Source organism: Solanum lycopersicum, chromosome 1 (assembly GCF_036512215.1).
Source record: "Solanum lycopersicum chromosome 1, SLM_r2.1".
Lineage (NCBI taxonomy): Eukaryota > Viridiplantae > Streptophyta > Magnoliopsida > Solanales > Solanaceae > Solanum > Solanum lycopersicum.
In genome coordinates, this window is record NC_090800.1 from 82,431,239 (window position 1) to 82,455,326 (window position 24,088).

Sequence of the window (24,088 nt, forward strand, 5' to 3'; positions counted from 1 at the left end):
TAGTAATTTATCTTTTCTTTAATAGTAGTCACAATTTTAGTCTACTATATTTCCTAAATATAGTAGCAAGAAAATAGGTCATATTTTCACCTTTTCAATTTCTCATCTATTACAGTCCCTTTGTCCTAATTTTTTTTTTCTTTTCAGTATAATTAATTTTCTCTAATTTTAATTTAATGAAAATTAATACAAAATGTCATTTGAAGCTTCAGTTACCTTCCACTATTCTATGTTACATAGATATAAAAGTCAAATTTAATTTTAGAAAAATTACTCATAAGAACTTGCGGCATTGATTATGCGTGTATATATATATATAATATTTTTTTTTAAAAAAAATTCGCTCCTATATTATAGCTCGCAAAATTAGATAAAATACGAAATTAAATTGTATATAACGTTTGACGACAATGCCACGGCAACAGAAGAGCCACATGGGTCTATCTACTGTTCTGTTCATCTTCTTTCTTTCAAAAATAGCTGTATTTCTCTTACTTTCCTTATTCATATTTTAATTTAATTATTATTATGCAGTAGATCTTTTTATACATTGAATTAATGTGAAGCTGCTTCTTTAAAAAAGGAAAAAAAATAAAAAAATAAAAACTCACAAGCATCTTCTTGATTTCTTTAATGGTAGAAAACAAACAACACTCTGCTAATTCTTTATTTTGACATCACTAGAAATATTTTAGTGTTAAAAATGAACAAGAACACTACTAGGTGAATTGGGTGTAGCTGTGTTGTTTGATTTCTTTTTTAGTTGTTTTGCTTGTATGAGTTGGTCTGTATGTATATGTACAGATTTTTGTGATTTTTTTTGACGGGATGTAAATGGGGTCTCTTGAAAATGGGGTTTCTTTGAAGAAAGATCAGAACTTGCTGCGTTCTTCATCAGCAACTGGGAGGAATGCATTTGGTCAAAGACAAGTCAGATCGAGATTCGCAAGATTCTTGTTTGTTAAGAAGATTAATTATTTACAATGGATTTATACTGTGGCTGTGTTCTTTTTCTTTGTTGTGCTCTTCCAGATGCTCTTGCCTGGTTCTGTGATGGAAAAATCTGGGAATTTAACTCTAGATAGTGAAGTGGGGTATGGAGATTTGGCTTTATTGAAAGAGTTGGGGGGTTTGGATTTTGGGGAAGATATCAAGTTTGAACCTTTGAAGCTTCTAGCTAAGTTTCGTGAGGAGGCTGTGGAGGCCAATGGAACTGTTGCTTCAAGGATTGTTGTTAGATTTGGTTATAGAAAACCTAAGCTGGCTTTGGTAAGCATCAGTGTTCCAGTTCAATTCTTACTTCTGTGAAGTAAATCTTGATTGTGCTTATGTACTTGGTTAAGTATGTTTTTGTTCCTTTGAAGTATTTTCTGATTTATTCTGCTTGCTGCTTGTAGGTATTTTCAAATTTGTCGGTTGATCCATATCAAATAATGATGGTTAACGTTGCAGCTGCATTACGGGAGATCGGCTATGAAATTGAGGTAACTTTTGAGGTTTTTACTTTTTACTGAAGGCTCATAAAAATGGAGGCAATGCCAGCTTCTATGCAGTTAAACAAGGTTGTGGATGTTTTACTCCGAGATTAGTGGCAGTGATAATACAATTAGGGATGTTGGATTCATTCTTCCTCTAGCTTTAGACTTCTAAGTAAGGATATAGAGTAATATTCTTCCTGTACAACTGGTAATCGATGGGACATATTTCAACTCAGAGTACTATTGACTACTGAAATCAACGCTTGAAGTTGAACTGTTGTATTTGTTGAATCTGGTGAAGAGTACTTCCAGGATTTTCTTTGTATTGAAATTTCTTTTAACTTGCAAAGGATAATCACACAGGGAAATCTTTGGGCCTGGTTTGGGACATGGTTATGCAATCTTATGGGAAAAGGTTAAATCTTGTAATCTAAGGGAATCAGAAATGTGACTCAAAATCAATTATCTAAGAAGAAGTGATTAGATTAGTTGTATATACTTGGAGAGATGATCAAGTATCTGGAACCGGTAAAAAAGGATTGAAGAAGACTTCACTAGAACACTAGAGAAATAAAATGACTGGCAAAATTCACTGACATCAACTTAGCTCATTGTATGAAGATGCCTGGTAATTGACTTTCAGCTTTTTGACACTTAGTGGTTTAAGAATGGGCAATGTGGAAATCTTCAACTTATGTTCGGCACTGTAAAAGATGCTTCATGCAATACAATAGGACATGTATATAAGTTCATCTCAATGATGTATGTTCTAAAAAGTTACTGTTTAGATTCCCTCAAAAAAAAAAAAAATCCAGCACAAAGGAGTGAATGTTGCTTGGTTTCTACATCTGCCATTCCCTGCTAGGTTATATTAGTATCAGTAGCTACAGAAAAAAAAAAGTTGCCCCTTCTTACAAGAGATGCTCATTTCTTTGGGCACTTATGATCTTCCAAAATTCTGCAGGTGCTCTCACTTGAAGATGGTCCAGTGAGGTCCATTTGGAAAGATATAGGAGTTCCAGTCATCATCATGAACACCGATGGGCATACAAAGATCTCCTTAGATTGGCTAAAGTATGTATCTTTTTACCATTTTCTAATTATTGGATAACTTTTGATTAATGTTGGTGATTACTGATGGAAGAAAACTTTTTGTCCGTAGCTCAAGAATCATTTTTCTATTTCTTATATAACATTAAGAGGTGTCTTGAAATTCTCTGACTAAATTTTGTCTACTTTTCCTTAGGTATCTATTTAGAGTGCTTGGTATGCTGAGTTGTAGTTCCCTGTGCCTTAGATATTTAAAATATTTCATCACTGAGAATCCATCTATTACCAAAAAATAATAATTGGAGTGACGCAGTTTCTGATTATTTTACATGCTCTTTGTAGCTATGATGGCCTACTTGTGAACTCTCTTGAAGCTGTCAATGTCTTGTCTTGGTAAGCACTCTTTGCTTTTCAGTCTCAAATATCTTTCTTAAGTTTCCTGTTGGTTAGATGCTTTTGTGATTTTCCTTCTTTCATTCTTCGCGGAGCATGCTAATTGCTGCCAGATAGTATCTTTGTAACTTATTCAACTCATTATTGTTTGAGATTACCAATAATACACACAAGAGTATAAAACATTGAATTTAGGTTAATTTATGTTCTGGTTGATGGAATTGCTGATGCTTTCCAAGTTGGGGGTCTTCAGGAGTGATTTTGTGGGTGTTTCCATGATTTCGTGGGCTGAAGATCTTCAACTCCCTTTTCTTTTGGTGGAAAATGACCTAATCTGGATTTTGGTTTGTGGGGTGCATATCTGGTGTAATTTTCTAATTTTTTTTGACAACAAAAATCTGGATTTCTACATATTAGGACTGGATTTTCTCAAGCTTTAAGCTAGATCCTATCAATCATACTGTGATCCTAGACTGTACAACCATGCATTTTGGAAATAGTGTGGGTGTTTATAAGTATATACAATATGTCTTTGACCTAATCTGAAATTGTGGGGTGCATATCTGGTGTAATTTTCTAATTTATTTTGACAACAAAAATCTGGATTTCTACATATGGACTGGATTTTCTCAAGCTTTAAGCTAGATCCTATTAATCATACTGTGATCCTAGACTGTACAACCATGCATTTTGGAAATAGTGTGGGTGTTTATAAGTATATACAATTATGTCTTCCTCTTTCTGATTCATAAAAGAACTATTATGTCTTGTTCTGAAGAATTGATAGTTTTTTTATTTCCAGATGAAGGTTTGATTTTAGATTGATCTTTTTGTCAATGCATCTCACATGTGACATAGGCATAGAGACAGTCTTGTTAGATAACTTTGTCACTTTAAATGATCATGTTCTAATAACTATTTCCAATTTCTTGCATATTTCTTTTTCAAAGCATTTGTATTATGTTGCACTTTCTTAACTATGGTGATAAGAAGTCTGATGGGCCTCATTTTCCTTTCTCTTCGCTCTTTTTTCTGGTGCCCTTCTTCAATATATTTGTGACAGTGTAATGCAGGAGCCTTTCAAGAATGTACCTCTGGTATGGACTATTAATGAACTTACACTTGCTTCTCGGTTGAAGCAATATATGTCAAGTGGGCAGAATGATTTTGTGGACAACTGGAGAAAAGTCTTCAGTCGTGCCAATGTTGTGGTCTTCCCAAATTACATCCTTCCGGTACTGTTCTTTATCAAAGATAGAACTCTCCTTTGTATTGATGAGTCTAGTTCGATGCATGTCGAAATGCTGAAAATTCTTGGTTGCACTCATTTTATGTATTGGGTTCTGTTACTCATATAGAGTTGTCTTGGTAGAAGTCATCGTACAGACTCAACACATTATATTGCCTTCCCAAGAAGGAAGTAGCATGCATCTAGGATTATGGTCTAGTGGTCAATGAAGTGGGAGGAGGAGAGAATTATGAAGTCTCAGGTTCAAGTTCAATGGAAGCAAAAGACACTAAGTGATTATGTCCTTTATGCCTAAGACTTGGTGGGTAGAGTTGTCCAGTTCTTGTGTTGGTCGATGGTAGGAAGAACACGGGGAAATAGTCGAGGCGTGGGCATCAAAAAGAAAATTAGTACTCCTTCCCTCTCAATTTATGTGAAGATTAAGAGTGAAAGAAAGACCTTTGGAACCTGTGGTCTAAAACAAGGCATGGTTATAAATCATCTCATTAAAGATAAATAGAAATTTTAAAGTTAAAATTGTTACTAAGCATAGAAAGGTCTCATTCTTTTTGTGACTGAATAAAAAGAAAAGAGTGTCACATAAATTGTGATGGAGGTAGTTATTAGATATCCTTAAATTTTTGCTTAGCTCAATCATCTTCTCTAAGTAAATACAATTTGTATGTTCTCGTCATCAAAGGTTAAAATTATATTCCTGATGAAATGGGTGAGTTATTCATACTCCCTTTTGCATATTCTCATACTTAGTTCTTATTAGTGAGGAACCAATATTATCTGTATGCTGACTACGAGTTGTACATTATTTAGATAGGTTATTCAGTGTGTGATGCTGGAAACTACTTTGTCATTCCGGGTTCTCCTAAAGAAGCGTGGGAAGTTGATACCTTCATGGCTGTATCCAATGATGATTTACAAGCCAAGATGGACTATGCAGCTGAAGATTTTGTTATTGTGGTTGTGGGGAGTCAGCTTTTATATAAAGGCCTCTGGCTAGAACAAGCCCTTGTTTTACAAGCCTTATTACCTGTTTTTCCTGAATTAATGAATGATGGCAATTCGAATTCCCATTTCAAGATTGTTGTACTGACAGAGGGTTCAAATACCAACTACAGTGTAGCTGTGGAGGTAAAGGATCTTTTTTTCTTTTTCTTGAGTAAATTGTGTCTTTTCTTGGTCTGCATAATTTAGCAATTTGAATGTCTTTAAATTTTTTCCCTTCTCTTTTGTGCTTCTCATATGTACTATAGTAACTTGGCAGTGTGATTTCCATAGGCTATTGCACGGAACCTGAGATATCCCGAGGGAATGGTGAAGCACATTGCTCCTGCCGAAGATACAGAGAGAACTTTGAGTGTGGCTGACCTTGTTATATATGCATCTTTCCGTGAGGAGCCATCTTTTCCAAACACTTTGCTAAAGGCTATGTACTTGGGGAAACCTATAGTAGCTCCAGATCTACCAATGATAAAGAAATATGTAGGTATCTTAATTCATTAAATGTTCCCGTGGGTATCAAATTTTTTCCTAGGTTGACATGTGCATCATTGTCAGTGTGGTTGAGAACATGTATTACTACTGTCAAGTTATTTTTGTGACTTCCTTGAATCAATTTTGTTTTCACCCATCATCTCGACACACTTAGTTCAACTGCAAGAATTCATTCCGTGCATGGAGAAGTGTTTGAAGATGATCACCTAAAGAAATCTTTCCAATCTGATAACTTAGTTCCTACAAGGATGGAAAAATGATTTAGCTATATAAATAGTCATACTTGTTCTTTTGGCAGACTGATAATGGTCGGTATTTGATTTTCTTTAAGAAACTCATAGCTTTTCTTTGGCTTAAATTTAACTTTATTTTCTCTTGTATCCATTCTCAAAACTTTTATGTTTAATTTGTCTTTATCACACCGAATGCACAAATCATTTGGTCAAACATATCTGATGAACTGATAGTTAAGATTGTACTCCTTATCCTTTGTCATTTATCTAACCCAGTGCTTTCCGGGCGACAATTTACAATCGCTACGTCTTCACTGATTTAAATGCATAATGATATGTTTTCGAATTTTAAAGCAAGGGATTACATGTTTTACTCTATTATCAGGTTAGATGATAGGATGGTTTTTGACTTTTAAAGCAAGACTGATTATTTTCACACTATTATTAGGTCGATGACAGAGTGAACGGCTACCTTTTTCCCAAAGAAAATGTCAACGTTATAGCACAGATCATGTTGCAAGTAGTATCAAATGGTGAACTGTCACTTTTAGCCCGCAAGGCTGCTTCAGTTGGACAACGTACTGCAAGGAACCTTATGGTTTCAGAAAGTGTGGAAGGGTATGCTCAGTTATTGGAGAACATACTCCGATTTCCATCCGAAGTTGCATACCCCAAGGCTGTCACTGAAATTCCTGAAAAACCAAAAGCAGAATGGCAATGGCAACTTTTTGAAGCAATCGAGACAAAATATTCTCAGAACAACCGTTTGAAGACCTCAAAATATTTGAATGAGTTTGAAAGGCAATGGAATCCGACCCAAAAAGAGGATTCTACATCTGTGATGGAAAAGAATGAGGAGTTTTTGTACAGCATTTGGGAGGATCACAGAAGTACTGAGATAGCGAATGTGAGAAAGCGAAGAGAAGACGAGGAGGTAATCGATCTTGGCCTTGCTGTTGTTTCCTTTACTACTTCTGTTTGATCTGCCTTAAATGCTTGACTTTGTGAATGGTTATTACTTCAACCAAAAAAGAAAAAGCAGTTGTTTGATAACTGGAAATTTTTGGAAATTAATGTCTCTTATTATTTTGCATTTTAAATTCGATGCAGTTGAAGGGCAGAACTGATCAACCTCGGGGAACATGGGAGGAAGTATATAGAAGTGCCAAAAGAGCTGATCGGTCTAGGAACGATTTGCACGAAAGGGATGAAGGGGAACTTGAAAGAACTGGTCAACCATTGTGCATTTATGAGCCTTATTTTGGAGAAGGGACCTGGCCCTTCTTGCATAGTACATCACTTTATCGTGGCCTTGGACTTGTGAGTAATCTTGCTTCAAATTGCTTCACACTTCTCTATAGCTTGCTTGACAGGTTATGTAGGATGAAGTATTAGTTCTCTCCTTAGTTTTTATTTATTAATGGACCATATGCAAAGAAATCTAAAATTTTGTCCCTCTGAAAGAATACTGAATTGAAGATAAGTAATAGATCTTATATGTTCATTAAAAAATGACATTTTTGTAAAGCCTGTCACCAGTTTGCTTTATACATCTGGTGGTTTTCTTTTTCCTTCCCTTTTATCAGTTTTTCCGTGGTAAATCTTTTCAAAATGAATTGGCAATTCTCTATGTGAGGGTTGTTTCTTTGGCTTATCAGTTCATAACTGTATCTCCATTGAAATTCGATACCTGCCTGAGCTACAGAGGAAGTATCACTTATAAGCAAAATGACATGGTAACATCCCTGATTGGTGGAAGTTGGCTATTATTTCATCTAGATGTATCCAGTTGTGATCTTTTGATGTGAATTTGCTGCCAAAACTTTTGACAGTTGATTTATTATCTCCTTGAAGTTGGTAAGTAAAAAAAATGTAATTCATCAGTCTGATATGTATCTGAAATTGGCTTATTACAGTCCAGCAAAGGGCGACGACCCGGTCATGATGATATTGATGCTCCTTCTCGGCTTTCACTTCTTAATAACCCTTACTATAGAGACGTTCTTGGTGAATATGGAGCTTTTTTCGCTGTTGCTAACAGGATTGATAGGATACACAAAAATACCTGGATAGGGTTTCAATCTTGGAGAGCTACAGCAAGACAGGTAAATATTATTCATGGATGTTTCTGCTTTCATTTTTCAAGGCAACTTGTTCTTTTGTTAGCATGATAAAATTTGGTAGCATATCCACAGAACACTGAAACGGGCTCTTTTCCTTAATTCAGCTTAGGCGCGGCTTAAATGCCTTTATGCAATAGGTTGTGTTAAGCATGATTTCTCTTTACGGGAGTGTCTGATTAATGTGGGCTTGTCGTCTGGATACTGAGTCATCCTTGTCTTTTGTCTTTCTTCCAGGAAATAAGCAAATGCTTGCCATGAATAACTATAAAACATAGCATCACTCGCAAACGAACAAAATACTTTACTACCGGAAAAGTAGCATGTGTATGCATATACTACCTCAAGTATTACACTATCCTTGTTGTTCATGAACATACAATTTAAGCTCTAACTGGATAAGTGACTGCCAGGAATCCTTTGGCGAGCCTATATTCTTCCGATCTCTTTAACTAAAATTTAATTTAGAGTGGATAGATCTTAAAATATACTGAAAAAACAATTTTAGTGTGTTAAAAGATAGGAGTTTGGATCTTGACTCTACCTAACTACTGTCCAGTGTGACTTGTCAAGTTAATGAGTGCTAAATGATACTCAAATTTACTGCTCCAGGCCTCCAGCTGAAGCCTGTCAAGATTTTAATGGCCAGTGGTTCTTCACTTCTGCCTTGAACAAAACAAGGAGTAACTTGCTGAATTGTTTTTGTAGATCTTTTAGTCGTTTGGTCTCGCTTGACAATTGAATTTAGGTCATTTATGTATTAAATGCAAACACATTACTTCACCTATCGAACTTTATTTTGATTTACAATTTACGCTAACATTATTACTTAAACAGCAATCATTGTCCAAGGCTGCTGAAAGGTCACTACTTGATGCTATTGAAGCGCGAAGGCATGGTGACACACTCTATTTCTGGGCTCGTATGGATGTGGATCCAAGGAACCCACTGAAACAAGATTTCTGGTCATTTTGTGATGCTCTTAATGCTGGAAATTGCCAGTAAGACTCCATACATTATTTAATTTATTTTCCCATATTGCAACACCCTGCTTCAAAAACAAAACTTTTATTTGATACTGTTAATGATGTTTTACGTATTGAAGGTTTGCTTTCTCTGAGGCCCTCAAAAAAATGTATGGGTTAAAGCAGAATTTGAGCTCTCTTCCTCCCATGCCTGTGGATGGCACATGGTCTGTCATGCACAGTTGGGTTTTGCCTACCAAGTCCTTTGTAGAATTTGTAATGTTTTCAAGGTTTGAACGCTTTTTCTTCTTAGCAAGTTGTAGTTGAATCCTGAGATTGTTCCCTTGAATTGCTTTCTCATTGAACGTACTCCTAAAAATGCCATCTTTCTTTGTAGGATGTTTGTTGATGCACTCGACTCTCAGTTTTACCAAGATCACCATCGAAGTGGCCGTTGTTATCTTAGTTTGACCAAGGTACTGATGCTAATTTTGGAGGCACACAACATTAAAATGTGAATAAAATGCACTTGTTTTTGATGTTTATGTCATGCATCCATGCATGGTAAAACTCATGTTTCCGAAACCTGATTGTTGAACTACTAGCGGAATGAGATAAAGGAGTGATGTCTAATAACTAGAGTATTATCGAAATAGAGCTCTTAAAAGAATATCTCGGAATTCATTGTCTTACTTGCTGATATTAGGCGAATATTCCCTTGGACTTAGCTTGTAACCATTAAAATTTTCTGACATGTTTTCAGGACAAACATTGTTATTCAAGAGTCATTGAGATGCTTGTAAATGTTTGGGCATACCATAGTGCAAGAAGAATGATGTATGTGGACCCACAGACAGGCTTGATGGAGGAACAACATAAACTGAAAAGCCGTAAAGGTAAAATGTGGGTGAAATGGTTCCAATTCAACACTCTTAAGAACATGGACGAGGAACTGGCCGAGGAGGCAGATTCTGACCGCCCAAAAAGGAGCTGGTTGTGGCCGTCAACTGGTGAAGTTTTCTGGCAAGGTATCTATGAGAAAGAAAGAAATTTGAAAAACAAAGAGAAGGAGAAAAGGAGGCAACAGAGTAAGGATAAAATCAAAAGGATCAAGAATCGAACCCATCAAAAAGCATTAGGAAAATATGTGAAGCCTCCTCCTGAAGATTTGGAAAAATTAAACGCAACGACAACAACAACAGCAACAGCAAGGCTAATGAGGTAGCACTAGTCTACAGGTAGTCTGTCCAAAGTTAAATAGTCTAATTTGGTCAATATATATATATATTTTTCGAAATCCCTACCATTTTTTCATTTTTGTTCAGAGGGATGTCATAGGTTTTTATTACATGTATGTGAGGGTATTGAGCATAGATGCATCCTTCTGATATTGTTGCCAAGCATGTATCTTGTTAGTGTTTCTTTTCTACAGTTTGTTAATTCTTTTTTGCATCTCATTTTCTCTCCCAAGCCTTACTCATCCATATAGGAGAATGAGAAGGATGGATTTGTAAGCTAACAGTCACACGCTGAGCGTCAGCAATTGTAACTTAGAAAACTCTCTATACCTTTCTGCTAAGTGAAATTACGTTGGTTACTCGACATGCAGCTTAAATCTACAGTAAGTCTTGATTGCCACGTTGCAATTATCTGAGGATTTGGCTAAATTTTTCTTTGACAACTTTGGCAGCATGTGGTTACTTTTGCTGTCAAAGTTTCTTTTGTTTAGCAGTCAAATATTGAACTTAATTAACAACTGCTACGCTACGCAGAGGCACAAAGAGTGACAGGGCTTCTATTTTGTCTACACAGCCATTCATTTTTCCCTATAAAAAGCATGTAACTTACTGCATTATTCCAACATTGAAATCCATTTCAGAAAATGGCAATCAAGACTTCATTCTTTCTTCATTATGTTCCAATATTGTTGATTTTGGCACTAGTGGCAAGGTCTGAAGCTGGGGGAATAGCTATATACTGGGGACAGAACGGTAATGAAGGGACACTAGCTGAGACTTGTGCTACAGGGAACTATGAGTTCGTGAACATAGCATTTCTTTCAACGTTTGGAAATGGTAGAAACGCGATGCTCAATCTAGCAGGCCATTGTGATCCATACACTCCAAATGGATGTGTAAACGTGAGTTCTGATATAAAATCTTGTCAATCTGGAGGAATCAAAGTCATGTTATCGATCGGTGGAGGAGCAGGAGCATACTCAATTGCCTCCCCTGACGATGCTTATCAAGTTGCTGCATATCTGTGGAACAACTTTTTAGGTGGAAAATCTACCTCTCGCCCTCTAGGAGACGCGATTTTGGATGGAATCGACTTTGATTTGGAGAGTGGTGAAGGACCCTATTGGGGTGATCTTGCTAAGAATCTTGCAAGATATAACAGCAACAGAGGAAGCAAGAAAGTGTACTTAACTGCTGCCCCACAGTGTCCATTTCCTGATGCCTGTGTTGGTGGGGCCTTGAACACAGGTGTTTTTGACTATGTTTGGGTACAATTTTATAACAATCCACCATGTCAGTACAATCAAGAAAATGTAACTAGTTTTCAAGATTCATGGAAACAGTGGATTTCATCAATTCCTGCAAAGAAAATATTTCTTGGATTGCCTGCTGCTCCTGATGCAGCTGGTAGTGGATTTATTCCAGTTGCTGATTTAACTTCTCAACTACTTCCAACTATAAAGGGTTCTCCCAAGTATGGAGGAGTTATGTTGTGGTCCAAGTATTATGATGATCAAACTGGTTATAGTTCCTCCATTAAAACCCATGTCTAAACTATTTATACTCTTCTCATAAAATTAGTATAATATCACTTTCTTCTTTTTTCGTTTCTATTCGTGTGATCGCATTTATGTGTTCAACTAATAAAAAGAATTGAAAAATATAAATTTTTAAAAACTACGCATGTGAAAATGACTTATATACTAAAATTTGGACAAATAAGTTTCACAAAAGATATTCTATATTAATCATATTTTTTCCATCCTTTGACACCGCCCTCACTCTACACCACATATTGTATTTGTTTACATTATATACAAATAATTTTAATTGCGTAAATTAAATACAAGAAAAATAATTATTCTTTTAAAAAACTTATTGTTTAAAGATATTTATATGGTTTATCTTTATTATCTCATTGATGATAAAATGATGTCTAAAAATGAATATTGTGAACAGTTCTTTTTTTTTAATAACACATGTGAAATATTACCATAACACAAAAAAAATTAAAAAGAATTACATAGATGTAACATGTAAAATAATCTCATTTTCTTTTCCTGCTAGTTAATTTATATAAAAGTTACTATTAAAATGATAAAAATCATACCACGAAAAGAAAAATTAAAAGTTAAAAAGACAGCTGGCAATGGAACTATCTAGAGTTCAAATGGAAACTCTCGATGATTCCGGTTACTGTATAATTCAGAAACAAACAAATAACTAACTACTGCCAACTCATCCGTTAGACACGTGTCATTTAACTAGCTTAGAAGAACATGGGAATAATCTGTACCCCGCCGTATCAGATAATGTCTCCGCTAGAAATACATGTTAACCAACGTTGGCGCGCGAAACATCTCGAAAGACGTAGAACTTGTTAAACTTTTTCATATAAATATGAAAATGGCTAAGCAAACTAATCAGATTGAAAAAAAAAAAGATTTTCAGAGCAGTTTTATAAAGAGAGAAAGCGAAGTTTGAGTACTGAAGAAGTTGGGTTGGTGGAGAGATTTGTGCTGGAAATTGAGTTATTTGGATTTTGTGGAACCGATTGGACGGAGCTTTTGTTCTTTCTTAACTGTAAGTTCATCTTATATTCTCTTAATAAGTAAATGGTTTGTTTCCAGCTTTTCTGTGTATCCTTGTTCTGAATTGCTCTGGTTTTGATTTTATCTTATTGAGTTTTTGGTATTTATAACCATGGTATTTCTAGGTTATAAATATGGCCCTCTGTTTCCTTCATGTTATTTCACTCTGATTTTGCGGTTTTTATTGTACCAGGCATATCCTTTTAGCTTGGTTTTAGTTTGAGCGCTTCAATTTTTGGGTCTATAGCTAGACATTTTAATTTATATAAATATACGCATGTCCTATTTGATATAACGCAAATCAATTACCATGTAGGACGAGTGCATCTCACACGAATTGTTACGTCGTATGTGTGTGTCTTATTCAATTTCATATAAGTTAACATATCTTGGGGTTACACTGAATGGATAAGTTGTTGGTAGTATTATTTTAGTTTTAAAAAAGGTGATATAGTGGTGTCCATAGATTGATTAAACTATATGTACTGTCTACTGCAAGTGGTGATGGAGATGCTGCTAATTTTGTGCGGAAACGCCTTTTACTTTTGTTCGTTTTTTTCTTGGTTGAGCATCTGCTGAAGTTCCGTGGTCTTTTTTTTTCCATAGGTAATTCTATATACACACAAAAGGGAAGCTTAATTTGGACCTGCATTTGAACCAAGCTATGTATCCTACGAATCCTTACCAAAGGAACCAAGTACCTTACAATCCTCATTATTTTCCCCGTTTCGAATCAAATCCTCATCATCATATGAACATTGATCCAACTAGATCTACTTTACCTTATGAATCTTGGCCTTGTGGTGGTAGCAACTATAGGCATCCTTATCCACCTGAGTGTCACAGTTGCTGTATCCATAACACTTCTCCGAGCCAGTGTGCGTTTAGCCCTCCATATCCTTACCTTCCACCATCTACCTACAACAACTGTAGTTATCCTACATATCCTGTGATGTATCCTACTCATTATGTTCCTCATCCCCATTTTACTATGGAGCAGCCCCGGTACGAGTATGAAAAGAATATGGGCAGAGATCATCACTGTTGTGGTTGTTCAAATCATCAATGTGGCAGTAAGAAAGGAGGGAGTAGTGTCAAAATAGAAGAACATGACCAGGACAAGGGAAACGATTGTAACGACTCATTGGTTCCTTTTGGGTTCAATAATTGTCCTTATCCAGTTGTGTGCTTACCACCTGATGACATGAAGAATAGGGAGCGCATGAAGCCTGATGGATCCAATTGTAAAGAGCAGGAGGAGAATCCACAACTTTTGAAGCCGCTTGGTGATTTCAGGCCTTCCCAGCAACCAAATTTCTGGAATTTATGGCCTTCTCATTATGGGAACAGCTCGGGATCACCAAAGGAAAACGGAGATTTCCCTGAAAAGCAACATCATGATGATGCAATCAGGAAGCAGTTTCCATTTCCAATAATCTGGATGCCTTATAGACCTGAGGAAGACAAAGAGGAAGTTGGTAAGGAGACCGAGTCTGGCCTCATTGCTGAGAAGGAGCCAACCTCCCCCTCAAAATTAACCAAATTAATGTCACATGATTCTGAAGACAAGAGAATCAGTTCTAAAGAAAACGAAGTGAATAATGGAGGTGATTTCCATGGAAAGGGACTGAATAAAGGGTCTGTTGTGAAAACCATTCCTGTAAAGCAAGTGGAGCAGAATGAGATCTTCGATGGAAAAAAAGAGGAGGCTTCCCAGAGGCATGAAAGTGATGCTAAACAGAAGAAAATCACTCAAGAAGCTGGGAGAAAACAGTCGACTTCTCCTACAAAGTCATCGAAGTTGCCTCCTGTTTGTTTAAGGGTTGATCCCCTTCCTAGGAAGAAAAGCAGTAGTGGCAATTCTAGGTCTCCTAGTCCTCCTCGTGGGAAAGGGAAATTAGTAGAATCGCGCAGTGACAGCTCCAAACCTCCCATCAAATCAAATGAGAAGGAGAATGTTCAACTAGACAAATCATCAACAACAAGCATGCCAAGAAAAAGCACAGAAGTGGAGCCAAGTAAAAGCAAGGCAAAAGTTGTTGAAGTTGCACAAGGGACAGCTAAAGAAGATATACTTCATGATCAATGTACTGTTTTCCCTGATCTGAAACGCCAGGCAAGGAGCAAAATTGCTGAGGGTGATACTGGTAAAGCAGCAAATAAGCCAAAAGATGAACTTGATGCAGTAGTTGCGAAAGCTCAGTCCAGCAATGAAGGACATCAGAGAGGTGAGGCCAGACAAGCAGTAAATGAAGAAGTGGATGCAGGCAATAAGACGAAACGAGAAAAGAGGAGTAAAATGTCCAATGATGAGGCAGCTACCAAGATTCAATCAGCATACCGAGGTTTCACCTTGCGGAGATGGGAGCCTCTGAAGAAATTGAAGCAGATAGCCAAAATAGAGGAGCAGATGGCTGAGCACAAAAAGCATATTCAGACTTTGGAGAGCTCAGCTGACAATGGGGTGGACAACAAACAAAGAACTTTCCTCACAGAAGTCATAATGGGTCTTCTACTAAAGCTCGACACTATTCAGGTATGTGGATGAAATAAATTGCAGAAACCATCATGCAAAATTCGATTCGTCCATAGCATGAGTAGTTAAAGCTGGTGGATGATTTGAGATTTGAGTTACTTTACGGAATAGCACTCGTATATTATATTGAGCTCGGAATGATACATCGTAAATTCAAAATCTATTCATTTCAGTGGGAGTCATGTTATAATATTCTTACTTTTTAACTCGGTTAAGATGAAAGCAGTTAATGATTATACAAAATCAGCTTGATAATATTGCTTCTTTACTCCATGATTCACACTGTCATTTTGTTTTTTGTAATTGCCTAAACCACTGAGATTTGAAAATTTCAATGTACATGTCGACTAAGTTTTTCGTTGCCTGATTTATTTTATTAGGTTTTCTTTTCTCTCTTTTATGTTGAATAATTAAAATCTCTACTCACTTTTTTGCCAGGGGTTGCATCCAACTGTTAGGGAATATAGAAAATCCGTAGCGAAGGAGCTTGTTAGCCTGCAGGAGAAGCTGGATCTTCTAAACTGTAAAAAGCAACCAGCAGAAAGTGAACAGACTGTTACTGCCAAATCTAGCGAGGACACAAGCATGGCGGTGGAAGACAACCCTTCCTTGCAGGGTGGCCAGGAGGTGCAGAAGTTGGAAAGAGATGACGATTTTGTGAAGGGGGATGAAGGAATAAAGTTTGATGCAAAGGGACTTTGTGAAGAGCAGACTCTTTGTGCAACAGAGCTGCTAGCCAACTCTCATGATGTGGGCAATGCAGTACTAGAGGGAAAAGAATTAAACAAGGACGTTGAAGAGGTGATGGAGGGTGTTTCGGGTAGCAGTGCAGTGAAGACCGGAGATGGGGCATCAGTACAACATTTTGAATCTGAAGAAAAAACAGATAAGTTATTTGATGAGAACACAATAGTAGTGGAGAAATTAGAAGAGCATGGAGATGGTGTGGATGAGTTGGGAGAACTCCCTCGAGGAGTCCCTGATGAAGAGACCAGTATTCAAGGTTCTGCTGAAATCAGACAAGACACAGTAGACCTTACTGCACTTACCCCTGAAGAAAGAGTCTCTGATACAGAGAGTCTAGAGCACTACCAAGCATTGGGTGAAACATCAATTATTTTGGGGCTGGAGAACACGCACAGCAGCAATGGAGTAGAAGAAAATGCAGATATTGTGGAAAGAGATGCAGCAGTACCAATTGACATTCTCAAACGAGAGAAAGAAGTTACAAAACCATTAAGTGAAGATGCAAACATGTCCGAGGTGGATGACAAGGTTGGTATGGAGAAGAACGGAAAAAAGCTTGATCAAGGTGGTAGTGCATCAGATGGCTTTTCAGTACCATCACAGGAAAAGGCAATCACCATAGAGCAGCCTACAGATACTACCAACACGGAGGAATCAGAAACAATTGAGGTTCTGCAGGAGAAAATGCAAAATGCAGTTGACAGAGATATTGAAATCCTTGATTCAGGAAAACCAGTAGAACAATCGCTGGAACCTCAACTATCCATTGGTACCAATGATGAAGCTCGGGAGTACAAGCAGAAAATGGGGGAGGGACATAAGGAGGTGCAAGGTGAGGAATTGCAAGCTTGCGATGATGTTGTCGTCTCTGATCATGACAATGAAGGAAAAGAGCATAATGTGGTGGTTGAGCAGCGGCATGTGGAGAACTTCGAGATGCAAGCGAATGAACCAGTAACTGCCTATAATGCAGCACCTGTGATCCAGGAACCGGTGGATGGAAGTAAAGCTATTGCCGCTCCAACGTCAGAAGCTGCAACTACCGAGACAGAGATGTCAAGGGAGAAAGAACTCGGTCTAGCAGATGACCACAACATACATCCATCGATGTGTGTTGCCTGGGAAGTTAATCCTGCTGATGCTTCCCATTCTTTTGGTTCTACGCCTATTGAAGTCCCAGGTAAGAATGCAAACGAGCTTAAGGAATGGAAGAAAATGGACATGTTACCGGCATCTCCTACTGCCAGCCAAGTATCCTGTGATAGTGATGCCCTGTCTGAAAGCGACAGAAAAATTATAGAGGAGAATGAAAAATTAAGGGAGATGATGGAGAAGTTAATCAAATCAGGGAACGAACAGCTGAGTGCCATATCGAGTCTTTCTGGAAGAGTTAAAGAGCTGGAGAAGAGATTGTCCAAGAAGAAGAAGCTAAAATTGAAACGAAATAGGGTACCAGCAGCTGGATCAGCCTGTGTAAAGCCATTGAATGACTCACTTAGAAATAGGAATGTGGGGTTGGCAATGTAAAAACAAAAAGCTTGGTCATTCCTTTTCATAGAATAGTAATTTGGTTCATGTGGTCTGTTTGCGTTCCATTGTATGCTATGTATAAATAAGGCTTCTTCTGCTCAGTTGTTGTTCCTTGCAATAGCTACTTTGAAATTACTTTGTTTGGCACTGAGGCTGACAATAAGAACGAACTTCAAAATTACTTGTTTGGTATTGAGGCGCGACAGTATTTTAATGTCCAAGATGTTCATCGTCACTTGAACATCAGTCTTTGCTAACTTTACTTTAAATTCCACCTTTAAATGGTCAACAGATGATCACCTTTTCGAACAATTTAAGTGCATTAGTAAAGGAGTGACTACAAATATAAAGAAATACCAAGTCTAAGTGGCACTATGAAATATCACTAATTAATAACCACGAATTAACGATGATTCTTCTGATGAAAAATTGATATATATATATATATATATATTGTAATTTAAGACTAGTAAACTATCCATTGTAAAAATTGAAACATGATTCTTCTGATGAAAAATTGATATATATATTGTAATTTAAGACGAGTAAACTATACCATTGTAAAAATTGAAACAAGAAACACACATAATCAGGCTAGCTATTGGATATATGGATCCCCATATTTAGTAGCTTTGACCTAAATTTTGTATGTGTTTCTACTAAATATGCATGTCAATTGTTAATACGTGAAATCATCATCTTACAATTTTGTAAAATTCAAATTCCAATATGTGAAATCATGTTACAATTTCGTAAAATTCAAATTCTCTGCTCTGCAACAGGAGCAAAACACATACATGCACCGTATCCGCGCGTTGATTCTTCCATCATAAAATCTTTATACTTCATACCAAATCTCTTCCAGTTAAAATCACCAACCATTGACGGATTTTTCCCCAATTCAATCTCTACATACAATTCCCCCTTTGAGATCCTACAATCATTACCATATCTCCATATCTTCAAACTCTTCGAAGCCCTAAATTTCGAACAAAACGACGGATGATCCTCATCACAATCACCATTGCTATCCGATTTGTACTCTGTATCAGTATCATATGCAGCACTTTCCCTTTCTCCGCTCAAGGAATCAAATCGATATTCAGCAATGCCTAGTAAAGAGTCTAGCGATAAAAACTTACCAGCTTTAAAAATTTCGAAACGAAGGCTAAAACTTTCACTGGACGGAACGAAGAAGACAAACTTCTCTCTCCATTGTTGATTGGTACACATCTTAATCTTACTTGTTTTGAGTAAATTTTCTTTGTGTGTGGAGACTTTCACGTAGTATTTGCCCTTCTTTTTCACATCAAATTTAGCAGATTTTACTTCTACAGTAAGCAATTTGTACTTTGCTGATGAATACGCCATGGTAGTAATGATATGAACACACGTAGAAAAAAAAAAGAATGGGGGAAGAATATTAGTAATTTTAAAACTTAAAAGTAGGGTAGAAAGTGAATCAAATTGATAGGGATTCGTATTCGTATTTTATTATAGAGAAGATCTCCTTTAATTTTGGGACACATAAATCATATTTTGACATGTAAATAGAATAATTAGTTCATGATATTACGTAATTTCATGTTTGATTGAATTTTTTCCTAATGTATAGGTTTTCCTTTTCTTTTCTTTTTTTATAGACGAATTAAAGACTTATTTATTATATATGTTTTATCTTATTTAAATTTTATATATATAGAAAAATTACGTGGTTAAGTACAGTTTTATTACTTAATTACTCATCATAGTTGTGATTTGTTATAATTATTTCTCGTAACTAACATTAACTAATAATTACGTGAGTTGACTTCAAGTTGTATAATTAGTCACTGTATAGTCTGCAACTAGCAATTATTCTTTTGATTTATGCTAGTATACTATGATTTATAATTCGCAACTGGCAATTGTTCTTTCGATTTATATTTGTATACGATGATTTATATTTGTATATGACGATAATTTCCTTTAGTTTTTTACTTTGTCATCATATACATTCAATCTTCTTGTGTATAGCCTTTTAAAGTTTGTATAAACGTGTAGTTTTTGAATTTTTAATAATTAATTTATGTAATGTAATTTGTATAATATATTTTGTATAACTGTGTATCAATTTGTTATTTCAAGTTTTATCATATTGTATAATTTCAAATTTTATATTACTCAATTATACAAAAATACGCGAATTATACAAATGAGATGTGAATTATACAAAATATTGTTTAATCTCGCTCGTCTTCTTCTCCTCTCACAATCTCGCTTGCCATGTATACAAATATATATGCATAATATACAATTATCTAACTGATTTACATATACAATGCATTTCTCTCACACTCTATGTCCTCTCTTGCTAGCCTTTCTCCTCTCTATAACATGTAGCTACGAAATGTAATTATCAAACTATAGCTATAGAAAATATTAAGTTATTTTTGAGTGGTTATGTGCGAAAGTTCCTCAGTTGTACATATTTTTTGTAGGGAGGTTTTTGTTAAATAGGAGCTTTAATTTCCATTGAAATTTTGACCAGCATTTAATTTGAATTGAGATACTTGTAGATATTGAAAATTTGTGAAACTGAACAAGATGTTCAATTTGAGTTGAACTCTACAGTTTGGTTTCAATTAGAATTTTTGGAGGTCACTCAACATTAAATCTTAATTCATGTCAATATCCTTTAAAAGGCATCTCAAATATTTTAAAAATTCTAAAACATTCATTAATAGATCAAATTCAAATCATCATCATTTCAGAAATACGAAGTATTCTTCTTTCTTCATACTTTTATTGTGATTAAGTTTTTTTCTCTCACTTTAAAATTTATTGCAAACAATATAATCAAGCAATATCAAATTATATGTGTTTTTCCTTCAAATAAGCTAATTTTTTTTCCTTTTTATTAATTGAACTTATGTCTAGAGAGGCATAAGTTATTTACAAAGTGAAAACTTGTTTAAGCTAAATCTATGCACTATTATGATAGAAAAATAATATTTATGATTAAATATTAGTGTAAACAACACAAATCCACCACAATAGGAGCAAATTACTTATCTTCACACGAGTTTTCACTATTATAAATTTTATCAATATTCGAACATCAATATATGAGATTGAAATTAGGTATAATTTATTCAAAATATAATATATCCAAATGTATTTACATATATCAGACTCTTTCACTTGTCTCTCCGCTACTTTCGCTCCCTCTCACGCTTACTCATATTTCTCCCCTTCTATCTGCATAATAGAATGTATTATGTATTGCAGATACTTGTATCTAATATGTTTGTGTATAGGGATATACTCGCCAACCTTCTAGCTCGCCTCTGATAGTAAAAATATATGTATTGCTATAATTAACTTGAAATTTAGTATGAAATTATTGATTGATGAAACTAATATCGTATTTTTAAATTATAGAAAAAAGGGCAACTTTCACATATAGCAAACAAAAAATTCATATTTGTATAATATAGCAAACTTTGCATAATTGCGCTCTATAGCAAACATAAAAATTGTATAATTCGCTATACATATACAAGTGTATAATTCGCTGGCCTAAATTGTATAATTCGCTGGCCTATTTCGCTGCAATTGTATAATTTGCTTTGCATATAGTTGAATCGAATTAAAATGTATGTATATTGCATAATTATAAGTTTATAGCAAAAAGGTATATGTTTTTCTCGCTTTATACAAAAACAGAAACACAATATATACACTTCTGTTGTATAAAGCTAGAGAAAATTGTATTTCACTGCAATTGTATAATTCGCAATTGTATAATTCGTTGGCCTTTTTCTCTGCAATTTTTGAAGTAAAATGTTTGTAAATTGTATAATTAAGTGTATAACACGAAGATATACATTTTTTCATGTGTATATACAATTTTCTCTCGCTTTATACAAAACAGAAACAGAATTATACACTTCTGTGTATAAAGCGAGAGAGGCGAACGAGAATGGAGAGTGGCGAGCGAGATTCCTGGGAGAGAGACGCTGGCAAATTTTAGATAATGTTTGCTATGGAGCACAATTAAATCAAACCCTAGCTATTCTATTTAATTTAGGTTATTAGTTTATTATTTTATACAATTTTCCCTTAGAAAAAATTGGTAAATATAGTAGACTTGTTTGTGCAATTAGATGAATTTTCCCTCAAAATTACTCCATTTATTATGATCAGCCTAGCCCAGCCCAGCCCATTATCATCACAGGTCCAATAATCAATTAACAGTTTACAGAGTATATATGTAATTGCAACAAGAGACAAATTCGCCGGCGAGCGGGGAGGAGAATCCTCTCTTTCTCTCTCTATCGCTCGGAGTAGTAGTTAGCTCACATTATGAATTGAATCAAGAAAATTTTCGATTCTTCTTCTGGTTAAACGCACCAATCTTCAATTGTTCATCAAAATGTATTATTATTAGCACACGGAAAAGCAGAATCTGGTGAGAAACAACAAGCGAAGCTCCGCCCCAAATGGAAGAGGGAACTCAAATTCTGGAGATCAACTTGATCTCTGCTCAATCCCTCAAAACCCCAGTCGCTAACTTGCGCCGTATGCAAACTTATGCCATACTCTGGGTTGATTCATCAACCAAGCTTCGTACGAAGATCGATCATCTAGGCGGCGAAAACCCTACATGGAATGACAAATTCCTCTTCCGTGTTTCGCCGGAATTCATTTCGGGTGAAACCTCCGGTGTCTCTGTTGAAATCTACGCCGTCGGCTACATCAAGGATTTTCTCATTGGTACTGTGCGTTTACTCATAAGTAGTTGTCTTAAAGGAATTGCGAAACATGGAATTACTACTGCTACTCCGGCTTTCAATGCTGTACAAGTTAGGCGACCTTCTGGAAGATTCCATGGAGTTCTGAATATTGCTGCTGCGGTGTATAGTAGTTCGGATTTTTCGTTGTTAGATGGATTATCTGCCATCTGCTTCGGCGATTTGATGGAAGAAAAAGAGAATGGTAGTCGATGGCGACGGCGACGTCTTAGCCGTGGAGGATCTAAGCGCAGCGAGCCGCCACCATCATCAGGCGGCGAATCTTACGATTTCTCCGACGGTACTGATTCGACGACTTCTTCGTCGTCGTCATCGGCGGTGTCAATGGCGTTGAAAGATTGCAACTGTGTACCAACAGTTACAGAAATGGCGGGAAAGAAGGATTTGAAATCTGACGGTGGAGGTTTGCTGTGTGGATTGATGTTGCAGAAGAAGATCCCATTCTGTCCGTTCGATCAAAATTCATCGTTCTGGACTGATTCCTTTGAGAAGGAACCATAATAAACGGTCCAGATTCTTCTTATACAAATCAACGGTGATGATCGACTCAAAATCATTTCATTTGCAAAAAAATCAAATCCACCCCTTTGAGTCTCATTAATTGCAGATTTCACCCATTCATTTGTTTTTCCATTGCTATTTTTTGGTTAATTTTGATTAGCAATTAACATTTTGTGATGTAACATCTTGTTCTTGATTCTGCATTGAATCAAACTGTGGTTTTGTGTTCCTTTAATCTTGTACTCAGATGCTCAAATTGTAAATATGATTAGTTTTATTCATGGAAAATGGATTAAGTAAATTTGAGACCTATAGATCACAATTTTTAAGATTAAAGATAATATAAAATCTTTAATAAATCTGTCTTATGGCTAATAAGATGTAGTAGAAAAAATATATCATTGTTTTTTGGTGAGGAGAAAATTATTGATTTGTAATGAGTATTTATGGTCCTTAGCTAAAAACTGTTTCTTTAGGGATTCAAAGAGGAGAAAAGCTGAGCTTTATCCAAGATTAGGTGATATATTGATAAATTAGTTTCATCAACAAACCAAAATTAGACATAATGTAATAATTAGTGTTATTTTACTTAGCACTAACTAGTTAGATCAGACAATTGAGTTTCATTAGTCTCAACTCTCAAGCATCAACGAGATGTTGTCATCAAAATTTGACTGTTAACTTGATATCTCTAAATATTTAAGCAATAAATTAATGATGTATTTCAATATTTGATAAAAAAAAAACATATTTGCCTCTTTGCTCATTCATTATGTATTTTTCTCATTCAATTTAGAGTGTATTTACGATTAAGTTCCCATGTCTCCAATTTTACTTAAATTTCTTATATGGCGCTTAAGTAATGTCTGAATGATAATTTTCAAAAAATTAAACCTACCAACTTACTTGAACTCCTCTAATCTTCCTATTCAACCTAAAATTATAGGGAAATCAATAAATAAGTTGAACTCCTCGACTCTACCCAACCAACCTAAAATTATAGGGAAATCAATAAATAAGTAAATCATTAATCTGCCTAACTATTACTTATATCAAGATAAATTAATCAAGATGGATAAAATTATGAATTATTAAAAACACATTCAACTCTTATCAACTTTTAAATTTTTTCATGAATCTTGGGTCCTACTTAATCCCAAAAGCTAACTTATA

The 24,088-nt window shown here is 35.6% G+C and overlaps 4 protein-coding genes across 4 annotated transcripts; all 4 read left to right on the top strand.

Annotated features, from left to right (window-relative positions):
- The first annotated feature begins 377 nt into the window (after positions 1–377).
- On the top strand, positions 378–10,578 carry LOC101246380 (uncharacterized). Its single transcript, XM_004229914.5, has 14 exons — positions 378–1,269; positions 1,398–1,484; positions 2,443–2,552; positions 2,871–2,921; positions 3,985–4,156; positions 4,978–5,295; positions 5,443–5,646; positions 6,340–6,825; positions 7,002–7,211; positions 7,808–7,996; positions 8,849–9,012; positions 9,117–9,266; positions 9,374–9,452; positions 9,740–10,578. Exons 1-14 carry the CDS (start codon positions 835–837, stop codon positions 10,199–10,201), a joined length of 3,117 nt encoding a protein of 1,038 aa, XP_004229962.2. The 5' UTR covers positions 378–834; the 3' UTR covers positions 10,202–10,578.
- A 280-nt stretch (positions 10,579–10,858) lies between these two features.
- On the top strand, positions 10,859–11,827 carry LOC101246963 (acidic endochitinase-like). Its single transcript, XM_004229916.5, has one exon. It carries the CDS (start codon positions 10,859–10,861, stop codon positions 11,765–11,767), a length of 909 nt encoding a protein of 302 aa, XP_004229964.1. The 3' UTR covers positions 11,768–11,827.
- Positions 11,828–12,567: 740 nt separating this feature from the next.
- On the top strand, positions 12,568–17,719 carry LOC101246665 (BAG family molecular chaperone regulator 6). The gene is made up of 3 exons (XM_004229915.5): positions 12,568–12,797; positions 13,412–15,341; positions 15,780–17,719. Exons 2-3 carry the CDS (start codon positions 13,470–13,472, stop codon positions 17,613–17,615), a joined length of 3,708 nt encoding a protein of 1,235 aa, XP_004229963.2. The 5' UTR covers positions 12,568–12,797; positions 13,412–13,469; the 3' UTR covers positions 17,616–17,719.
- Positions 17,720–21,794: 4,075 nt separating this feature from the next.
- Positions 21,795–23,150, top strand: LOC101247259 (BON1-associated protein 2). Its single transcript, XM_004229917.5, has one exon. It carries the CDS (start codon positions 22,103–22,105, stop codon positions 22,913–22,915), a length of 813 nt encoding a protein of 270 aa, XP_004229965.1. The 5' UTR covers positions 21,795–22,102; the 3' UTR covers positions 22,916–23,150.
- The last annotated feature ends 938 nt before the right edge of the window (positions 23,151–24,088 follow it).

What these genes read in the sequence shown, in the direction of transcription:
- LOC101246380 (XM_004229914.5), top strand. Translation starts at nt 835, where the DNA reads ATGGGGTCTCTTGAAAATGGGGTTTCTTTGAAGAAAGATCAGAACTTG. An exon ending in ACTACAGTGTAGCTGTGGAG is followed by an intron (nt 5,296 to 5,442) that starts GTAAAGGATCTT and finishes TGATTTCCATAG; the next exon opens with GCTATTGCACGGAACCTGAG. An exon ending in GGAGAGCTACAGCAAGACAG is followed by an intron (nt 7,997 to 8,848) that starts GTAAATATTATT and finishes TTACTTAAACAG; the next exon opens with CAATCATTGTCCAAGGCTGC.
- LOC101246963 (XM_004229916.5), top strand. Translation starts at nt 10,859, where the DNA reads ATGGCAATCAAGACTTCATTCTTTCTTCATTATGTTCCAATATTGTTG.
- LOC101246665 (XM_004229915.5), top strand. Translation starts at nt 13,470, where the DNA reads ATGTATCCTACGAATCCTTACCAAAGGAACCAAGTACCTTACAATCCT. An exon ending in TAAAGCTCGACACTATTCAG is followed by an intron (nt 15,342 to 15,779) that starts GTATGTGGATGA and finishes CTTTTTTGCCAG; the next exon opens with GGGTTGCATCCAACTGTTAG.
- LOC101247259 (XM_004229917.5), top strand. Translation starts at nt 22,103, where the DNA reads ATGGAAGAGGGAACTCAAATTCTGGAGATCAACTTGATCTCTGCTCAA.